Consider the following 23,079-nt stretch of genomic DNA (forward strand, 5'->3'; position numbering starts at 1 on the left):
TATATAGAAAATTTAAGCAGAACGAAGAAAAGAATATAGGAATTAACCTCCAGGACTTTAATCTCACACCACACCCATATGCATACACCCATGATCATCTTCACTTGTTAGTTTTGTTTTCTTTAGAACAGTAATTCAGTATTACAATAAGAAATCTTCAACTTTCATTACAAATTGTTCTGAATCTTGTGTACTTTTATTGTAGAATTATTATTTCAGCATACTAAACACCATACTAAACACCATTATTTATCTAGTAAAATTAGAAAATACTCCTTCCCTTATATAAATTTGTAAGCAAGTATAGATTACTGAAATATATGTCTCAAGAAACGTTTTGTAACTTTGCTTACTCTATTGAGACTGCTGGATAAATCATTCTTTAGTGCTAAAATAGAAGCTTGCTTACAGAAGTATCATGTACTTAGTAAGTGTTGTTGGAAGAAATTAATAGTTGCAAAAAAATAAACCAAAAAACACAAGCAGTTCTCTAAGTTCAACCAGAACACAATAATAGTAGCAAATCATTCTTCTTGAAATGTGATTGGAATCCAACAGCACCCATCAGAAAAGAAACAAGTGGCCTAATAGTATTCGTTACCAGAAACTTGGAAAAATTGAGTTAACTGAAAAATGACAATGAATCAAGTTTTCAGACCTAACAGTAATAAAGAAAGAAAGAAAGAACAAATGAACAGCAGAATATATTGTCACAGGATCAACAAAAACTTGTTCTAACACAAGTCTCATAAATCAACACAACACAGAAGTTGGTCTGACTGTCTGGGTATAAAGCAGTCTTCTCAGTCCACTTCAAGAAACTAAGTTTAGCAGAGAATAATTTACACTTAACAGATAAGTTCCTACGACAATATGTTCCGTCAATGCTCCTCTTGGTTGTTTTTGTCACTCTGTGTGTCCAGATAATCCTCTTAATATTGCTTTTAAACTTGCATTTGATACACAACATTACAATTTCAGTCAGGCATATTAACATATGTACATATTTGAGTTTCACAGCAGACATTTTTGCATTGTGTTTATAATGCCAGTACATGCTTAACAATTTTCAAAAAATATATAACTTTTGTTCACACATTTCCAAAAAGCCTTAGTTTTTTCTTATTGCCATATTTACCACACTCTATAAATAAATTGCATTTCTCATTCTTCAGTCTGTTCTTAGTTAGCACAATCAGAACTCAGTTTACTTCTTTTCTTTCTTGTCTGTCTTTATGGAGCTTGCAGAATTTTTGGATGGATTTTTAACCATCTTTTTTGTTTCTTTGTCTTTTCCCACCTGAATAGTGCTATCCTTTTCACCGGCTGATTTTTTTGTCGTCTCCTTGGATTTTACATTTTTGTCTAGGCTTTTTTCCTTTTCCTTTCCTCTGTCTCTTTTAACCTTGTCAGACTCTCTCTTTAATTTATTCGTATCAACAGCTTTCTTGTCCTTTCGATCAGCGGCATCTTTTCCTTTCCTGGCTTTCTTTTTTTCTTCCTCATCTTTCGTTTCCTCCTTCTTGGATTCCTGCTTCTGCTTTAATTTCTTGAGTGGTTCTTTAATTGCTTCTTTTACTTTTTTTTTTTTTCAGTTAAAAAAGAGGAAATGTTCAGTAAGAGAACCATTCTTAGATCAAAGAACGTATTTTATGAGCAACAATTTAAAAGCTTTGATCATCCTCACACTTAATGCTTGTTAGATGCCAATTTAAACTTGTATATATGTACACATTTTTAAGATTTAAGCAATTTAAACAAATTAGTTTTGACTTCTGACCTCACACCATGCAGCCAGACAATAGCCACCGCTTAATATTATGGCATTCAAACGAAGCATTAATCTAGGAAAAAAACATGCCTCCAGTACCTTTCTGTTAACCAGCTTCTGTAGAATGCTAAAAACAGCTTTGTCTGTGAGCCTGAAAATCACTACAGATTTTGAATCTGACAATGGTATGAACATTGTAGGGTCTGGAAATGTCAAGACCACAACCAAAAGATACTTTTTTCACAATTTTATCAACTTCCTAAGATAATAAATGACGTTGTTATAACAACAGAAAAGTATACAACATCATTTTCCTTACATTATTGCTTCAGATTAGTCCAAGACTTTAGTATCTTAAGTATATATTTCACAAAACTAAAATACAAGTACAAAATAGTTAAAAAGAAATAATGTCCTGGTGAATCAAATCAACTCCAAAATAGATGTTCAACTTCATTTCACCACATTCAATGAAATCAAACTAAACGGTAATCAATTTGTACATTTTTATTTTCTATATATGGTGTTAATAGCAATATTTGTTGTTGTTTGTTTTTTAGTCTTTTGGAGTTGCATCTCTTGTGCTTATTGTCTCTATTTCAACTAAATTAGATATCCAGCTGGGACACTGTATCTAGATAATGCATCAGCAGAATAGTCAAAACAGCATTCTTCTTGAAACTAGGAAGTTCCATATTGACTTCCACTTGACTCAGTTTTGAAAACCATTGTCAGTACCTGCAGCATTCCCCAGAATAAAGAATTTTTAATGTTCAACAGAATTTAGAAATAAATACACTAAATACAAATATTACAGATTTAATGGAAGTAGTAATACTCCCAGATTGTTTGAAAAAGATTTTGTATATAAAATAGTTGATCTATATATGATATATTTATTTATATAATATTTTAAAATTTTTAATTCATTTTTTTCAGAGAAAGAGTCAAAGTAAAGAGCAGGAAAATGATATTTCTCTTGCAATAACTGCCTGTATAACACCTGTGTAATGTTTTCTATACAGTGAACAATGACACAGCTCACTAAAAGGAATAACATATTTCCTTCCAACTGTTTCCTGGCATAAAGCATTTGGAAATTATCACAACATTTCTTCATTCTCATATCAAACACCTTAGCAAAATAATTCAAAACACTGGAATGAGTTGTTAAATGACATTTATTAAGTTCTTGGAAACACACAATTTGCCAAAAAAGTCAAAAAAGTCATAGCAAGCACAATGTGGAACAAAAGCTAAAAACTGCAACTCGCATGCAAAGACACTAAGAAAGTCACATTCATACAAGCATGATAGTTTCCCCCAGCATTTTGTTTCTAATAAGACTTTATATTATAAGCAACCTGCATTTCTTACATACTGATAGAAAATCAAAATAAAACAAAAAAACATAGAAGTCTAAATGTCTTTAATGCAACAAAGACTGTATTCTTTGTATAGCACCGTGCTGTGGCAAGGTAACTCAGCACCTCCAAAAAGTTAAGCACCTGAAGTACATCTAGTAGTTTGGTGTTTTGCTCAGGTTAATTAGCTTTTTGTCTTTGTTGCACTGAATACCTTTAGGTTTTTATGTCTTGGTCACACAGCAATGTAATTATAAATAAACATATGCCTTAAATTGGTTGCTACTTTAAGCTTTTTAAAAATTTATGAAGATCATCACTGCAACTGATTCTGCATATCTTATTAAAGGGAAAGTTTTTGAACTTTACCTAAATTTCTCCTCCCGTAAGAAATAAAGTAGACTATTTAAATATAACCATAAGCAGAAATTAATGCAATCAAGTCCGATTACAATAATGTAAAAGTATAGATAGTATCATGAATTCATGAAAAATAACAGAGGATTTGGCAGTGACCAAAATAGAATACTTGTAATCCAAACACGACAACTGTTGTAAAAAAAATCTAAAGAAAAAAAATCTGGTTTGGAAAGCACTGCCATTAAATGACAATAAATGGTTAAAAAAGTTACTGAAAAATGGGAAGGATAATTGTTTGCTGCACCATTAGAAAACATAGCCAACACAGCTAGTATTAGTAAACATTATAACCTGCAATCTGTGTTTGCAACGTGCATGCATTTCAGACATTATCTGCAGAAAGTTCCACACAGAAGAATTTTAAAGTACCTTTGACTTTAGTTTTTTTCTTGGCTACCCCTCCTGGCTCCTCACCTGATTTGTTGCAAAATGGAAATAGGTTACATACAAATCTGTGATGTTCGAATTTGACAAAAAAGTAAATCAAATTTGTTATATAAAAAGTTACCTGTACATAGCACACCACAATGCTATGGAGAGACATCAAATGTTAGCTCATTAAGAATAAAGCATCTTCAGTACCAAAAACAACACAGGTTGTCGATGTAAGGCTCAAGCAAAGTACCACATCACCATATGCATGCTACTTAAGATGCTTCATAACTTCTCAGAGCTAGCTCAGTTCTCTCCAAATAGTATAGTGCCATGTAATTATGACCAATATCCCAGATGATTTCTCTGCTAGATATTGTACCAGTTCTCTCTCAGACCCACTAAACTTATATTTCTATGCAGTTTTTACACATATTTAATAAACACATTAACTCAAGATATCTTCAAGCACATATGTACTGTACCTTAAAAAGAGATTTTTCTTACAATGTGTTACACAAAACTGATTAAAATAAAATTGACTATTAAAATGGAAACTCTGGAATGTATAGAGAAAAGGAGGTCAGATTATCTCCTTGATATCACAACAGTAATGATGTATGTTCAGTTTTACTTTATTTTCGTTTCTAGTTCTAGTGGTCTGGATCCGCTTTATCCAATGGAAGTACATGCTTTAGCAAAATGTGTCTTTTGGAATATGGCAATATATTGCTCAAATTCAAAAATGCAGTTGCCATTTTCCTTCAGTCAAAATACCTGCTGCTTTACTTAAGACTATTTAAGACTGTTAAGACTTTCATTAAAAAATAAACCTTACTCTCCAGTCAAAGGCAGGTGCTGCAAGATGCTGACTGCTTTCTTTTGCCATTGCCGTTAACAGAAATTGAGGTCATTCAGCTTGTTGTGGAACTAGGCACAAAGCGCATAGGAGAGGCATGAACTGTATAAAAGCCTTCTCCAAAATATAAAGCAATTAGCGGTTGTATCTTTCTAAAACCATTAAAGAGACTGGATTATCATGCTGATGTGGATTAAGATCTAAATCCAATAAAGCATATGAATAATACGAAAGTCTTGTTGAGTTCTTGCCTCACAGATTACCATCACTGCTGAAGTACAGCATTCTATCTCAAGAAAAAGTTATTCAACCTTATTAATTCTAAGCAGCAGGCACATATAACAATAATAAAGCAATTTCCTTATATAGAAGGAAGAATAGACTCACACATTCTTACACAGCAGCATCAATAAAAATAATAATAATAAAAGCTGCTCGGCTAAGCAGCACAAAGCCATATTTAAAGCCCCAGACCCTCCCCTATTTGCACAGTTGGAAAGTGTTCCTGCATTTTTTAGGATAATAATAGTACAAGCATGTCTTGACAGGGGAAAAAGTTACTATGCCTGGTATACACAAAAATATCATACAGATATTTGAAATGATTTTTAAATAAAAGTATATGCATTATGTTGAAAAGCAGATTACAAAATATCCTGTTCAGCAATTATTGATATTTAATTTGTAAAATACTCAGGCAGGCTGTAATTTCTTTAAATATACTTTTTATACAATGTTAAGACTCAGCAAGCTAATAATGCCTTACATAACTATGCAAATTGCATATTTTAACATAATATGAATATACTTATTTACAATATTTTGAACTTTATTGTTTATGTAAAAATAATAAGTCATAAATCATGCTATATCTTCATTTCCATCTGAATCCCTACAATGACTACAAGATCAGTAAGTCTCATTTGTGAAACAAACAGCCTGAAGCAAGAAACGAATGCAAAACACTTAGCTTTTCCAAGTCAGCAATGTGATTCCAGGGAGCACGTGGAAAATTCTGGCACCTAAGTAAAATCATTAGCAGAGATGGATTCTCTTAACAGTCTCAGGGCATACAAACCAACGTGCAGAACTTTAAGAATCACATAACTGAACTTATGGACCTTCCTTCTAAGTTATAATTTAAATATCTGATTTTTTTTTTTGAGTTACTGTTTAAGTTCCTCTTTTTTCCACTTATTCCTATATTATAAAGGTCCTGTGTTGACTATAGAAAAGAAATAAAAACATTTATAAGCACATATAAAAGAATGCAACAATTGCTACTATTTGAGATAATGTATTAAAAGGACATTTCAAAGATAATGTATTTTGATATATTACCAATATTTTCCAAATATGTTTTAAAAAGTCAAACTACAACTTAAGTATTCTTGTCAAAGTGGATATTTTTACATAATAGTTAACAGTAGATAAATTCGTGTCTTCACTGATTCTTTAAAACTTAGAATATTACAAAGCACTCTAATTCTGCAACAAAATCCAGCTGAGCAAAAAAGGGGAAACTTATCTTTCATAAAAATAAAAATTTTCATAAAAATTTTCCAGAACAAATTCCACATGAGAAACCTGAAGTTTCTTCTTGTATATGTCAGTTATATTAGGCATTTAGTACTACTGAAAACTTTAATAACATCTCTATGCAAAAGGCTTTGAAATACAAATTCCTATAAAATAATTTCACTACAACATCTACCTGAAAAAAAAAAAACTTTAAACCTGCAGCATCATGCAGCAATTGTAGGCTGACTTAAAGTTGACTGTTCACTCACATTTGAAAAAGAGGCTATGTCACATTTACTACGGAAAGTATACGGTCAAAGTTAGCACTAAACAGCTATCAAACTACCCTACACTGTAACCTGTGTAAAGTCTGGGTAATAGAACAGAAAACCTCAAGCTTTATCCATTACAGCTTGCGTTCTGACTCTTCCCATAACTCATAAGGTCTCATCAAATGTGAAAACACAAAGAATAGAATTTAATTTTATTCCACGAGTTAGATTTTTAATTTTTTTTTTTTTGTACACAAAGCCTGCCTGACCACACAGAATATTATCAAGAGATGTTAAAATCGCAGAACTCAAAAAGTAAAAATAAATCTGTAAGGCAGAACTGTTATCAGACTGCTTTTTAGTCCCCTTCTTTTATTTACTGTCTCCAGAAGAACTGCAAGTCAGAAAAAACTATTATTGTTTGAATATGCACCTGCAAATGCCTGCAGTATTTATAATATACTACATGGGATATACAAGTTCTTCTGCCAAACCAAATAGCTTGCTGACAAGAAGGCTAGCACATACTTACCTTATATTGATATTTTTTTTTTATTCATTATCTGTATGCAGACTGCCAGGCATACCAAAGCCTGTAACCCTCCCAAATACAAACCAGCTTTTTAATTCCCACAACTGGCACAAGAAATGAAACGGAACAATAGATTCTCAGTAAGTTACTTTAAAATGCCATGCTTAACTGCCTGATTTTAGAAGGGAAATCCAAACGAGACACAAAGGACAGAAAGCAGTTTCTTCTCTGTCACAGACATGAATGTATCTTGCATCTTGTATAAGACATAAGAAACCAACAAACAAGTTTTTTGTCTTGATTAACTTCAGCTTGAAGAATTTATCCTACCTGACTATATGAAATAAGAGTATTTATTTCATGCTTCTGTTTCATCATTATGAGAGCTGCTTACCTGATTGCAATTCAAAACGGAAAATAGTATAGATCTGTCCATAATAGCTGAACTGCACACAGCAGCTTTCAAATGTTGTCAAATTCAAATCAAATCATGTTTACAATACAGGTGTTTTCTTTTCCTATCTATTAACTATTATGAACTAAAATGAAAATCCTCCTAATGTTTCAATGCATTCTTTTACCTCTCCATACAACTGTAACTCATGAATAACCGTCATAAAAATTTAATTTCTTCTAAGGCCAGTCACTGGAGACACTGGTAATGCAAGATTAGCGTGCTATAAAACCTACAGGTGATAAACATCATTCATCAGCCTTGAAACAAAAAATTGAACAAGTTCTCAAAAAGCTGATTTTTGAAAAAAAAAGTACTGGCAAACGTTGCTGCCATTATTTCAACAGATATGCAACATTTTCCCGCTTATTCTTTGTGATTTTAAGTTATTTTACATGCATTGTGTTTTTTTGTTGTTGTTGATGTTTTATTTCACCCCATGTAAATTACCCTCTTACTTTTAAATTAAAAATTGTTGAAGGTGGTCACAGAAATCCAGGGTTCAGACCTTCTTTAAGCTATTTCAGTTATTTCAGACTTAGGGGTACGAAGTTTTTTTTTTATTCCCTACAATTTATTTACATTAGTATCGCATTAAAACAAGCAACAGCTTATGCTACTAAGGTTAGTGCAGTATTTTGTTCAAAACATGTAAACCTCTGCTGAAGACTGGCAGTTAAAATATCAAACATTTACCAACACTAGAAAAGAGCAACACAAAGCATCCCACGTACTTCTTAAAATGGTGACAAAGCTAAAAGACTAACTTTAGTCACAGACATTTCCTTGTATAGCTTTGTAAAATTTACTTTAAGTAATCTCCAAGGAATATAAAAGTGGCTAATGAAAAATGTTTTCAATTTCACATAAATGATTAAATTTTCATTCTTAAGTAGCTGTGAAAACTGGCAATTTCCTATTATTACATTACACATTGTATTTTCCTCACGAAAACATTTATTTGCTTTTACTCCTGTTTTAAAAGTCTTAAAAACTGTAGGTACAAAGCAGCAGCTTTGCTTCTTAAATTATTTTAATTCTTAAGCACTTTAAGTTCTTTGGATTTCAGTTCAAACATTAATTTACTGACTGTATTTTGCATAACTGATAGTTGCCCCAAAGCAAACTAAAAATTGACATTTCAACTTCCTCAACAAATATCAAACACATGCTGTTGACTTAGAAGCAACAGCTGAGATATATTCATTTTTTCCTTGACTATTTGTATGTTATATTCAGCTTAACTTTTTGGCTGTTAAATTGCTTTTGTTTATTTATTTTGAAAATTGCCATCTGGTATAACTGAAGACTCATCTGTATATTATTACCACTCTTACTGGTCCACTTCTGTCTTATTACAATTCTTACTGCTTTTGTTTATTTTGAAAATTGCCATGCTGTTAATAATTGAAGGCTCATCTAGATCTTACTACCACTCTTACTGGTCAGTGATGCATGCAGTAACAATAATTATATGTGATTCACTAAAATCAAAAGTCTTCATCTTAAACTCCAGGAGAGCTTTGACCAATCTTGAAGCAATGCTCATCACCAGTGAGTGTTTGATTGTATATTCAGCAGGAACTAGCACAGGCAAGAGCTAGGACTTCTGAAAAACCTACGTTCTAGAAACTAAATACTCTAGAATTCATCTACAGTTCTTTTTTTTTTCCCCACACATTTAATAGAATCAACAAGGAACTTCCCTACTAACTCAGAACTCTGCCTGCATTTCACCTCATTAAGCTCAAGTTGACGTAATTGTATACTGTTATAACTATGCCCTATTTCAGTATTTGCAACTTTTTTCACGGTTCAAGTACTCTCTCTCTCCCTATTTCACATGAACCTTCATCAGACTATCAACATATATTTCAACTATTTGGTATAAATTCCATGATACCCAATTTTCATAAAATATCAGTTTTTTTCTTTACCTTATCCTTCATATATCCCATAGTAAAAAGATTAAAATTATGCATTATTTACTTTCTGATACTGTAATCCACAAATATTTCAAAGAACATGGCTTATGTTCTTATGGCTCTACTTATATGTAAGTCTTAGGTGGCAGACTTTAAAAAAAAGTGCTTTTTTAAACACTTAACTTGCTTAACACTAACACTATTTATAACTTTTTTAAAGACTGAGAAGAACCTTCTTGTAGCTGGGTGATTTAATTATAATGTTAGTTTTTGAAACACGTTAAATAGCTTTAAAACTGCCACGCTGAAGCAAGTGAAAATTAATTTGATTTTAAAAAAGAGGTTGAAATTTCAGCTTGCATCCAATACAGTTACAATTTGAGCATAAACTTTATATGGGAAATGGATACAAATGTAAACATAGCAGGCATCTCTATAAACACTATATTATTAATAATAATATGAATATACACTACTCTTGTATTAAAATTACAGCTCAGTTTCAGCTTTTAGGACTTGATGGAAATTGCAGAATATAGTTACAGACTACCCTTTCTATACCAGTAGCTTTATGATAGCAGATGGAACTCATGCACCTTTATTGTACACTCGTACAGTATTTTTGAAACAACTGTCACAAGTTTCATTAAAAGGGTTGAAATCTGAGTTAAGTTCTTGAACTTTGCAAGGAATAGAAGACATTACATTCTAATTTCTAATTAATCTTTAATACATTCAACATTACATACGAAACATACAATCACAGCTTACCACTTCCACAAAAGGCCCACCTTAAAAGAAAATCAAATTCAGAATAGCCCCTGCAGTGTGATTGTGATTGTTATTAAAAAAATAATGAAAACTTAGTTTGAAAACAGACAAATCAGGGGGGAATAAGACCATATAATGACATACCTTCTGAATGCAATAGATGTTAGCTAGCTTAGAAATAAATCTCAGTAAAGTTTTTCAGCACTTTTAGATAAAAGTGCTTTTATTTAAACAAGTAAAAAGTATCTATCTGAGAAATGAGTGAATCATAAAATTATTTATTAAAATTATATTTCACAAGAGAATTATCATTGTTATGTCCACATTAAGGATTAACATATAAATATGTATTTACATAATGCAGTCATGCCAGAATACTTTACAATCAAAGCAGTTACAAAATGCTTCAGTTAACGTTTTGTAGAAAGACAAATGTTACAGTGTTAACAGTAGAGGTTATTACACTTAGTTTTGTAAGTTTTGTGCACGAAGTGCACAAATTAAAGCACATACACAAGCCAACTACACAACTGCAGACACGTTTTATTCTACATATTTACACAACTGCGTAGTATTTGTCTTCCTGTCACAAAAATGGAAAAGTCGCTGAAAGGCTTTCAACTACCAAATCTACGTTGCATGGCTGACTTTAGTTCAGTATTTATAGTGTCCATTTTCCTCAATGCCAGAAATTCCTGTCATATTAAGACTGATGATTTCATGGACATTTTTGAAGGCCAATCGAATTAGTCTTTCGGTCATTGGTTCTGTAAATCCAAAATAACACAAGTCTTTTTTCCCTGAACCCCTTCATTCTGTGACGTACCATCAACATCATCTGCAGCTTCGCTCTCTTCTTCTTCTAGTATTTCAAAAGGAGTCAATACATCATAGAGAAATGAGAGAAAGCCATAAAACCAATCAGAGCTTTCCTCTGCTAAAATATTAAGGACTTCCTCAAGGGAATCAATATTTTCATTACTGCCATCTTTGGTCAGGCCTACACAAGAATAGAGGAAAGAGAAAAAAAGGACAGCAGTTAGGTGGAAAGAGGAAACTGTAAAAGGAGGATCTGTGAAAGACAACTCATGTCACAGACAGCAGTCTTTACAGGAGAGCTATTTAGGAAATAGAAAGATGTTAGGCAAGTTTAATCTTTCAAAGTACAGGCTATAATTTGGACAATAAACATGCACAATATTAAGCCAAAATACTAAAATTGAAGGGAGCTTTGCTATTGTTCTTAATCTTAAAACCAAATTAGTCTATATTCAGTTTTCTTACTGTAGTATTTACTTTCAGAAAGGTTTTATACAGTAAGATTTATGAATCCTACACTACTTAGCATCATCAAATTTGCATTTGTGTTTTTTAAACCATTATGTTCAAACCTCAGAGGTTTGCAATAGATAACTGAGAAAAATATTTAAAAGGAAACAATAACCAAATCTCGTCACAGACATACTATTAAGCATTACGTTTACTCTGTCATGCACAATTTTGATTTTGCTTAAGAGTGAGGACTGATTGCTAGGAGTGGGGGTCATGTTTCTTTTTTTATTTGTTTGGTTCCTTTTTTTTTTTTGAACATGCTTCTCAATTGTTTTTTCTATGACCTACATTCAACACGGTATGCGTGATCCTCAGGAATTAATTCCAAATTTGAGAATATATAGAAAAACAGAAAACTAGACAAAACAAGTATCCAGTATAAAGGGAGATGAGCTTATTATTTTTTTTTTGTTTGGAATCCTTATGAGTTGCTACACAGAAAATCTGAAGTAGACTCAAGATGACTACAGTAGAGATGAGCAGAGCAGTGAAGAGCAAGCTTGTCATTTCTGATATTTAAGACCAAGACTTGCCATCTTGAGCTACAAGACGCACTAATCTAACTGGCATTTGAAATCCAAAGGCAGGATTAATGTTTGTTGTTGTTGTTTTGTTGTTTTTGTTGTTGTTTTGTTTCTTTAAATAAAATTTTTGCAGTTACTAAATAATAACATTTCAACTTTTCCGTTCAGGGAAAAGTACAACAGAATGATTAAGCAATGATAAATACCAGTAATTGGTAAGCTTTAAAGCAGGAGAGGGGGGAACTTTCCCTACTTCTAACCAGAACAAACCTTCGTTTGTGTTGGAAGGTAGAGCAGAAAAGTGGACTAAGGGAGAAGACAGATTGTTGAGACATAAAATTAAGTGAACATGTTGCACATGCAGACTACAAAGCAAGATTAGGTGCAGGTTAATGAAACATTCAGGATAGAGAAGTTTATAGCAGACATTTAACATTTCAGCATATTTTTCTTACAGCACATAGTGAAAGTATCAATGATAATTCTGAGGGAACTTCCAAGTCCATGATGTTCCACATCCTTGTACCTGGATGTCCAGAACCTCTACTTGAGTGACCAGCCATTCTCTTTAATTTTTCACTGGATAGCCCAAAAGGCTTAAAAATGACAGATTGAATCCAGGAGGCAATCAACGTTTTATAAATATCCCTCTCCAACTTCTTCCATGGCTTAGTTCTATAAAAATTAAATTTTATAGACTTAACTTTATATACGGTAGTCAGACATCATTCTAATTTGTTTTCAAACTTTGGACCAAATGACACAAACCCATTAACCAAGGTATACATACACTGAAGAATGAAATTTCAATTTAAGAATAAAAACTTGAATCTAAAAAAAAAAACGAAGTTATAAACACTAAATTACAAAATATTTGTATAGCTCTATTTTTTTTGGAATCTGGCATCAAAAAGAAAAACAAAACCACACAGATTTTAGATAGAATTTCTGTAAACATGTGAATAACCATACAGCAGCTCCTATTCTTGTCCTAAGTCAAGAAGAAGGCTCTTGGACATTTAAATTTGTGAAATATAACATGGAGTATACCAGCATATTTTCTCTGAAAATGATTAATAGGACACCAAAGGGAACCACAGAAACTGTGAGGGATCTTACATTCCTTTTGGAAAAACAAAAACAAAAAAACCCACCTCAACAACAACATAAATGAAACCCAAACCCTTTCTTTATAACTCTTTACAAAACCTATCCAAGATGCGTATGACGACTTTTATATTTAGAAGAAAAAACTTCAGCCTGAGCTATGGAAAATAACACTATTTCATACATTCTTTTTTCTTTCCTAGAAAGAGTTGAAATTAAAAAAAACAGTAATCCATATTCAAGCTATTTTTCTCTTTAATGACACCCAACTTCTGGCAAACCAGCTAGGGATTGCCTACATTTTTCATTCCTATAATTGAGAATAACTACTTAAAATAAAATTCATAGGCAAACACAAACATGGTAGGTACCACCTGAAACTGGTGACCAAAAAAAAAAAACCACACCCTGCCCTACAAGGTGGCCTTAACATGCCAATCCAGTGACTTATAAGAAACAATTGCTTTATTTCAGAAGTCTAAACATTGCCAATCAAGTCAAACACAGATCTAGGAAATCAAAATCTTTATCTATTCAACAGTATTAATGCAACCACTTGCAGGTTGATACATTTATTTATCAAGAGAAAAAAAGTCCATCTGCTCCTTCAAACACCTATTCTAGGAGAATGAGCATATACAAGACTTTAAAATTTGAAGATGCTACAATAGAACATGATAAAAAACAGAGAAGGATATGAAAATTATCCTGAATAAATGAACCATGTATAAACAAAAACCTCTTAATTTCTACTATCTCATCACATTTTCTGAATGTTCAATCTTTATATGATTACTTGTAAGTGTATATGTATTTTTTAATATTATTACTTTTACTATAGGCAAGCTGGAAGAAATGGTTTGTAGATGCTCGTACTCTGTTTACTTCCCTTTGTTCACTGATACACCAGGTTAATGCACCCCCCCCTTTGCGTTTTCTGCAACTGCAGTGCAAAAATTGCACTAACGACTGCAGTTATTTAAGTAGAATTTCTCAGAAGATTGTTACTTGTTAAAAAGAAGTGAGGTATTAAAAATAGCTCCAAGGATTCAGACAGACATTGGTGCTCCCTATACATATATATATATATATTTTTTTTTTTGGTAATACTACTAAAGCCACTGTTTCTCTACACTGAGCTAAAGGGAATACAGAGATACGACACTCCTCCTGTCAGGAAAACCAAAGTTTTTAGAAGTTCAAAAGACTATTTTATCTTTCCTAGTTAAGAGGACAATTTCCTTCAAAGAACGATCAAAGCGTGGTAGACAAAAAGTGGGAAGAAAATTACTGATAACAGAAGCCTTCAAAGGAGCAGGTTAAGAAGCCTCTCTTGCAGTCGCCAAAAGGAAATCAGTAAGTAGATCCTTACAAATACCTGTGAAATAGGAAGAACCTACAAGACAACTGTAGACTAGCTTCAATATTTTTTTTTCCATAATGCCTGTAGGTTCCTTCACATAAGGAAAGCATATGCATTTCAACCCCAGGTAAGTTTTTAAAAATGAATACAAAACTAACTCCACAAATATTTGAGTTTGGCTGATTGGATTTTCAGTTGTTTTTCTTCTTACTTCTTTTGCTACAGAATTGGGGGGGGGGGGGGGGGGGGGGCTGAGGGGGTGGGTAGGGAGAGGTGGAAGAACATACTTCCTTCAGACAGTTTTCAAAATCCACAAATACTTAAGCAGAAGTATTAAGAATCATAAAACGTTCTTTGATTTCATAAAAAAATAAAAACTAAAAAAAAATAAAAAGAATTGTCCCTTTAATAACTTATAACATATACAAGAAATAAAATCATAAACTTTAATCCTTCAACTTAGGTGTGCCCAAATACTACAGAAAACTAAGTATCAGCTACTAAACCAATCTTTGAAACATAAAATAGGCTGTTAGAAGTATTTCTCAAAATTAAAAGAACTTCAAAATACATTAGTCATTAAAAATGTAAACTGAAATTTTGTATAACTGAAAATTATAGAAGCATACAACAGTAAACCACTACAGGTGCGAGAGATTTTAATATATACAGTGGTATGGCAATAGCTAAAGACCAGAAAATTAAAAAGCATATTACTTCCTAGAAGTATACACACAGTAACCTCTCTCTCTCTTTTTTTTTTTTTTTTTTTAAAAAGTCAACGTTAACAGAGAAACCAACATGTTGTTACAACCTAAAGGAAAATCCCAGGAAGTCACAAGTCTTCAAACGTAACATATGTACTAACAAAAGCCCCACAAATAAAACATAAAGGAGCCATGCATTCAATATGTAGAAAGTTACCCTAATGCAGTTGAATACAGGCTTACTGTATGTTTTCTTTACTAACTTCAAAGACTTATTTCTGGAATACAAATTCCTCAAGAGGGAATCTAGTCTTTCAGATTCTGTATCAACAAAATAATTTAGTCTGCATAAATAATACTGCTGTTCATTTTCTTTAGTATATTTTTTAAACACCAACAAGCACAGTAAATTCCTAAGAGCTTCAGCTGATATTATATGTCAGTTATTAGAAAACATTTTTATACTTATAATCTGCATCAACATTCAGTAACTTTATAAAACTTACAATTTCCTTTGTGCTGCTGAGAATACTCTTAAATTTAAATGAGATGAAATCTTATTTTTAAGGCAGTTTTCAAAAGTAATAAAAAATAACTTTTGCTATGTGACCTTCTAGTGTCACACTTGAAGTATGAAGTTTAAATGCATGATAAGGCAAGCTTATAATAGGAACTCTGTCATGTACGGGCAGAATTCCCAGCTATATCAAGTTGCGTAAAACAGATTTAACAAAGCAGCAGCATGTTTGTGGTGACCACCTTGTCAGTCTGAATGAAACTAATCTGACCCACTGAAATTGATATCCACTTTCCACACACTACATAATAGACAGAGAAAGATTAGGATTACAATGATGCAAAATGTTATCTTATTCACTATTTAATACACAAATTGTATCTCTGAAGACCCTCAGAGAACTGGAGATCTCTGGAGTGCCTCTCATATTCACACCAATACAAACAGGTTCAGTAATTTTTATTGCATGGGTTTTCTTTAACTGTGATGGGATTAAACAAATGCCACCCCTAAAAGACGTTTGCTTATTTCTTCAAACACAAGTGTGGAAAAAAAATGACAAGAAACTGATTTTTAGGGAGTGGGACTTTCCAACAGCATGACATACTATACTATTAATAACTTTACCAGTTTGAGACATTCCAGCTTCCCCTCTGCTCAAATTGTTAACTACGCCAGGTTTTTTTTGGTCATTTTTTATTTAATTTGCTAGGTTTCTGTGATCAGAACAGGTTTATATTTCAACCAATCAATCAAAGAAAAATAAACTTTCCAATATCACTTTTAGAAGTATCTATCCAATGCTTGACCGTGAAGTTGTAGATGGTAGTGTCATTTTACCTACATCTTCTAGCACTATCATAAAGAACGTCTGGCAATTACAGCTTCTCTTTGAAGAAACCTAGTAAGCTGAAAGACATTCTCCCAAAATACAAGGAGAAGTGTGATTAAAACCAGTGTTTAATGCCATGTAGGTTTTGAAAGGGCAAAGAAAACAAACAGACTTTGGGAGAACTCAGAATAGAGGGAAGACAGTACAAAATACACTAAACAAATAATCACAGTCACATAACAAAGGCTTGTTAGAACTCATTTTAAAATGGACCTGGCTTAACATGTTTACATGAACAATGTTTCAACTCTTGAAGCATCTTAAGCCCTGCCTAGATTAATTTATTAATAATCACAATGATCTTGCAACAATTGATAACTTCAAAATCATCATACAAGTAATCATGTGCTTTCCACTTTTAGTGCTGTAAGTCCTACAACTTGCATGAGAAATAAAACACCACAATTAAATCATTTTAAATTATTCAATGAGGAAAAAACAAAATTGTTTTGATATTAAACAAAAATCAAACATGAATATGACAATTAAATTATACTGATTATTCGTCTTGTGTTTGTACTTGCCTAGCAATACTTTAGCATCTTCCACATCAAAATCTCCATCTCCATCAGCATCGTATATCCCAAGCTTGCCTAAAAACACAGAGAAAGAAGAGAGAATTAGGAATTCAGCAGCTTGGTTCCAACACAATGTTTTAGTGCATAATGGCTGGTGGTCAACACTAGACTGATACCATACCGTTTTTGATTATTTAGTCTTGCCTTAACCACATTTTAAATTTCCTGGAAAATACTACAAATATTTTTACTCCCCTTCTTCATTTCCTAGACTTCAGACTGAATACTTGTTGGTCTTTTTGCATGCTTTTAATTCAGTGCTCACAGGTTTAGAGCAAATACATAATTCAGTGATGCGATTTAACTCAATACCCTTTGCTCAGAAGCAAATCGAACAGTCACCATGTTTAAGGATAAAAAAGAAATATTAAAACAAAAGTTAATCAAATAATTACCCTTTGTTTTCAGATTATATGCTTCTTGCCATTCTAAATTCTCAGAATTAAGATACACATATAATTTCATTTTCAGTGCTAAGTTAATAGAAGGAAAGCAACCTACTTCCTGGACAAAAAAAAACATTCCTAACTGTCAACAACTGTATTACATCCAGTGCAGACAAAATTTTGTCTACCCTTTTATAGGTGGCTAAGAACAGACATCTCACTTTTACTCTGGTAACTGCAGCTCTACCAGCCTTAAATATAATCAAAAAGAGAATTCAAAATTCTCTTCAAAAAGAATTTTTAGCATAGGATTATGGTATCCAGGATTATGAGTGTCTTTGGATCACCAGGTGAGTAGAGAGCTAATTAGCTCTAATAAAATTCAAGCTTAACTTTAAATAGAATAGAAACTGTGCACTTCTTGCAGAAGAACTCAGTCCTTATAGTTTGCCGGCTTATTATTAAATTTGTCCCTCTCTAAATGAAGGCAGAACTTGATTGCAAGTAAAATAAATGAAATACAGTTCTTAATATACTTATAAAATTAGAAAACAGCTTTGTGAAAGAAAAAATTCAGCTATAGGTCTAGACTACACAAAAATAAGGTCATTACCATTGCACCGAAGCTACCAATTAGAAAAGATCTTTATTTATTTATGGTTAAGCACAATAACTAGTGGAATAAATATACTATTCTAAAAATAAGAAGAACAGTATCATATTCAAAAACAGGACAAAGAATTAGAAAGGTGAAAAATGGCTATCATGGCATTATAGGAGAACAGTAACTATTTAAAAATTAAGAATTAAAACAATTTCTAGCCAAGGGACAGAAAAGCAAGCTTATTTCTCTAATATCCTACCTTGTAGTACCTCTGACAAGTTATAACGGAAATCCTTTGCTTTGGCTGCATGCATGGTAAAAATATAGAAACCATTATTTGCATCACTACACCTAATTAAATTTCAAACTAGAAGCTTCTCTTAAAATTAGTCCAGATCAAAATGCTGTACCAAAAGACTCGTAAAGTTGTAAAGCCTGTAAAACCACCAGTTGTAAAACTGCACTTTGAAACCTATAACATAAGGTCTACCTATGGTCATACATCTTGAAAGTTGAGACATTAATTTCCATCCTTGGATACTATATAAACAACACTATCTTATCATTGTCATATTGAGATACAATTAGCACTGTTACAAGCTTAAAGATGAGGTCGTTCAACAGCACATTCACAAGATGACAACCGATTGTCCTGACGCTATAGCCAACAGTCCATCAAAGGAGCAGTAACAATATTAGCCACCTACTTTCAACCAACCCTCTACTGCAAGTTTTGAAAGCTTAAATTGGAACAACACATCTTAATCTGAAGATCCAATTGAATTGCTGTATACATATTACAAAAAGATGAAGATCTATCCTTGAAGTTTTCTTCAATTCTTAAATGCATCAAGTATTTCAAAAACCTTCTTCAGTCTTATGAGAATCCCATCTTAACATCAGAATAGAGTTCAGAATTAAACTGTACTTTTTGAACTACATTGTGTATTCTTATGTAGGTCATTTGCAAACACTGCAGTAATCGATTCAACTAGCTAGTGAAGCACTGCTCTGTAGCACTCACACTGAAGTCTAATAGTTAGGTTTCCTATCTGAAATGCAAAATGGCATCCATTTAAGGCACGTCACAGTATATGTTTGAAAGGTCTTTTAAGATTTAAAATTCTTACCTAGGACTTCTTCATAATCTACAAGTTCAAACCAGACAACTGCTACTGATGTCCAAACTCCCAGCAAAGCAATTACCATAAACCAGGTGAAAAATGAGCTTCCAGAGAGGCCTTCTTTCTTTCCATTCTTGCTTCCTCCATGCTTAGTCTCTGTTAAAATAAGGCAAACAAATAAAAAAAATGGATTTGCATAAGAGTTATAAAATTATGGTTAAGCATATAATTATAAATCTTGTGGGTTTCTTATGACTTGTAGGTGTCATATCACTGTGAATTACATTGGAAAGCTTAACTGTTATCTAAGTGGTAAAGCCTCTATAAAAGCAACAAAAAAAACAACAAAACACAGGTAGTGTGTTTAACAGCTTAGTTGGAAATCCCTCCTTCTACCCTTTTGGTGTATATTTACACAAAGCTTAACATTTTTGAGATGTTTTGCATTTGGGACAAGCCTTCCCAAACTGCCACCAGAGGGCAATCCAATCAGCAGAAACACTTTTAAACAAGAGTATTTCTTCTGAAGCAATGAAGAGCTTCAAAGCTAGTTAGTACTGCAAAGTTGAGTGAGTTCATGAAATGAACGTGAAAATTCAAATAGCATAAGAATCTAAAATCTAAACCATATTAAAGGTAAGACTTTAAGTTCAGGCACTCTACTAACTAAAAGTATCTCCCATGCTTCTTAGAAGTGTTTGGAGATTCACTGCTATTGAGTACTTTAAGACTTTGTGACCTGTGAAGTGTGCAAGTAAAAGTATGACAAGGACTGAATGCAAACCACAGATTTGTCTCTAATAGCACATACAGGAGTCAGGGTATATAAAAGACATGGTAGTTCTAAACAAACCACTGGGCCAACCTAGCTGTAGGGGCAGAGGTGTTCGAATGGATACCACCAGTACAGAAGACAAATTGCTTGGTCCAATTTAGGATCATTTGAGGTAAAGACATAGTAAATGTGCATCCAAACAGGTGTCTGCTGCTCTTCACCAGGGCTCAAGGCCTGTTCCTCTGCTTGCTGGTATTTACTGCTGCAAGGCACTCGGGTCAGTTTCACGTTGACCAGCCCCACTTCTTCCCTTCAAGCACCACCTTTGCCCATTCAGCCACATTCAATTCCATGGCTAGGGCAAACAGGGTCCAGCAACACATGTCCAAGTTGCAAACTGACAGCTGTCGTGATTTACTGACTCTTCAAAGAAAACAAAGAAATCTCCCTGAACTCTGCCCATTGACCATAATAAAAATATTCTTTTTCACTCTGCAAATAACGATGATCAAATATCTTATTATAGATATAAAAAGAAATGCCCTCAAGTAAGCATAAAGTAAAAACGCTAAGAGAAACTGAGCATAAACAAAAATAAAAATTCCAGTTTAAAGTACAAAGACAGAAGGCTGAGAGCTCAAATCCAGAAACTTAAGTATTAGTAGTAGTATTAAGTCAACAGTTAAAAAACAAAAAACTAACTGTGATTCAATCAAAGCTCAAAATTCACTGCTACTCTTAATGTTTTCAAAATAAGTTCTTAAAACTTCACATAACGTTTAGGATACATATAACTGAAATTGTACATTCAAATAGAGAAATTTCATTGAAAATAATGACCTTTAAAAAAATACAAGATATATAATTGAAAACAATAACCTTTTATTAAAAAAATCAAATACAAGATATATCTCAAAAAATACACTAAATGATAGTAGTGACTCAAACATGACAACATTCCCAATATTTCCCTTCCTAGCCTTTCCAAAATTAAAACAATATAATTAGAAGCAAATAGTAACTACTTTGATCTTGACCACATACATGCACTTCAAAATCATTGGAGTATTAAAATAGTAACATGAACTTAATTTACATTTGGTTAATTTAGAAAAGTTATCTAACTTTTGAGCGTTGTTGGCTCGTTTCATCAAAGGGTCAGAATAACAGTTGAAAACCAATAGTTCAAATGGTTATTAAAGTAAAACTATTTCTTGCATATTTCAAAAAAAAATGTGACTATAATAAAATACGGAGTTAACTTTATCACACTAATTGCCAAAAAACGTTTGATATATTTATCAACACGGATCATAGAAAGACAAAAATACCCTGAACACCTGAATATTACCGGGCTTCTTCCTTACAATAAAAGGAAGTAGCTTTTTAGAGATAAATAATGAGAAACCAGTGGCTAATTTCCCTGTATCTGTATTACATATCATATAGAAGGACTTTCAGACCCTGCTTTTCACCAGGTTCGTAGCTGCAATAAACTAACCTTTTATTACATCCATTGTGCTATGTACCAAGTTCCGAGCAATACAAAAATAGCTGTTTCACTTCAGCTTTTACTGATGCAGCATTTAAAAAAAATATTTTGTTATTACTACTATTATAGAGATCAAATACCAAATATTTAGTTTACTTTCTATACTAACAGAATTTCCTTTGTATAGACCATCAGTAATATTTACAAACTGACAACTTAGTCTCAGCCCAGGCATGTCTCACTTGAGAATATACAATACCCTAATTATATGTACACAAAGCTATGATGAGTTATGTAGGCAGAGGCAAGCACCGTGTGATAATACATTCATAATTTTATCAACTGTATATGAAAATCACTTAAACCACCCTTGAACAGGAAATTTTAATATTCAGAAATCAACTGTGTAATAGCAGAACTCCATTACACCTGTGTTCCAGTGTAACCAATGGACACATACATATATTTAAAAAGGGACCACTAGGCCAAAAACATTTTAAATTATTCCAGGTTACAACTTCGTTCTAGAGCAAACTAGAGGCAAAAGGAAAGGAGCATTTTACTGTATTTCATACTTATTTACCTTATTTTACTTGTTTTGTACTTTCCTGCTATTTGCCTCTGAAGAAATGGGCTTTATTTAACAGAAGAGAGGAATAGGAAAATGGAAAAACAGGCGGTTTAAGTAATTAAGTGTAATTGTTCTTTTTCGTTTTTTTTTTTTCCTCTCCAATCTAGAAGTTGTTCCTTGCAAATCCCTTAAACAGATGCTGTTATAAAAACATCTTTCTCGAGTCACAAAAACACATTTTTATACTGTGCCTTCCTACCTTATAGGCAATTTATTTCCAAAATTCTTGACTAACTCTAAGAATTCAACCACGGCAGCTTTACCAGGTACTGCTAATTTAAATGGAAGTTATGTAACAAAAAATTCATGTGATCTCAACAGACAGCCAAACACACAGACCAAAAAATTGCAAGCCATTACAGAAGACTGCCTCTGGCTGAGAACACATTCCAGACCGCTAATTCTAAATTCAAGTCCTTTCCCTGCATGTGCTGCCGGCCATGTCAAAAGTAGGTCACCTTCCATATCTGGTAAGCTTTTGCTTACACCACCAGATGGCTTTATGCAGACATAAAAGTCTTAAATTGTGCTGCACGCCTCACCAGCAAATTTTTAAAAGTCCTATACCTCACTCACCCAAATTAAGAGTCCTGCTTAGATAACAACACCAAAACCACATTAAAAACATTTTCTCTTTACTTTAGCTTAGCAAGACACTTTGCAATTTGGCATACTTTAAAAATAACTCAAGTCATATTTGCATATACACGAATGTCTCTTACATATTACCATGTGCTCTACTCATGCAAAAACTAAATTACAATTAAGCATCTGCCAGAAACCCAA

General features: G+C 32.7%; 1 protein-coding gene across 14 annotated transcripts in view; it reads right to left on the reverse strand.

The window, feature by feature from the left end:
* ASPH (aspartate beta-hydroxylase) overlaps nucleotides 1-23,079 on the reverse strand; it is a 115,164-nt gene that overhangs the window by 78,729 nt on the left and 13,356 nt on the right. For 5 of the 14 annotated variants that reach the window (XM_080579416.1, XM_080579414.1, XM_080579411.1 and 2 more), the window contains exons 2-4: nucleotides 19,402-19,551; nucleotides 18,531-18,575; nucleotides 17,228-17,296 (exon numbers count right to left, since the gene is read on the reverse strand). In XM_080579416.1, coding sequence (XP_080435542.1) covers nucleotides 17,228-17,296; nucleotides 18,531-18,575; nucleotides 19,402-19,551 — 264 coding nt within the window. Of the gene's footprint in view, nucleotides 1-1,507; nucleotides 11,262-17,227; nucleotides 17,297-18,530; nucleotides 18,576-19,401; nucleotides 19,552-23,079 lie in introns of those variants that run through there. The other 9 variants (XM_080579418.1, XM_080579417.1, XM_080579421.1 and 6 more) reach the window with 5 other exon arrangements.

Source organism: Anser brachyrhynchus (genome assembly GCF_964034855.1).
Source record: "Anser brachyrhynchus genome assembly, chromosome: 2".
Classification (NCBI taxonomy): domain Eukaryota; kingdom Metazoa; phylum Chordata; class Aves; order Anseriformes; family Anatidae; genus Anser; species Anser brachyrhynchus.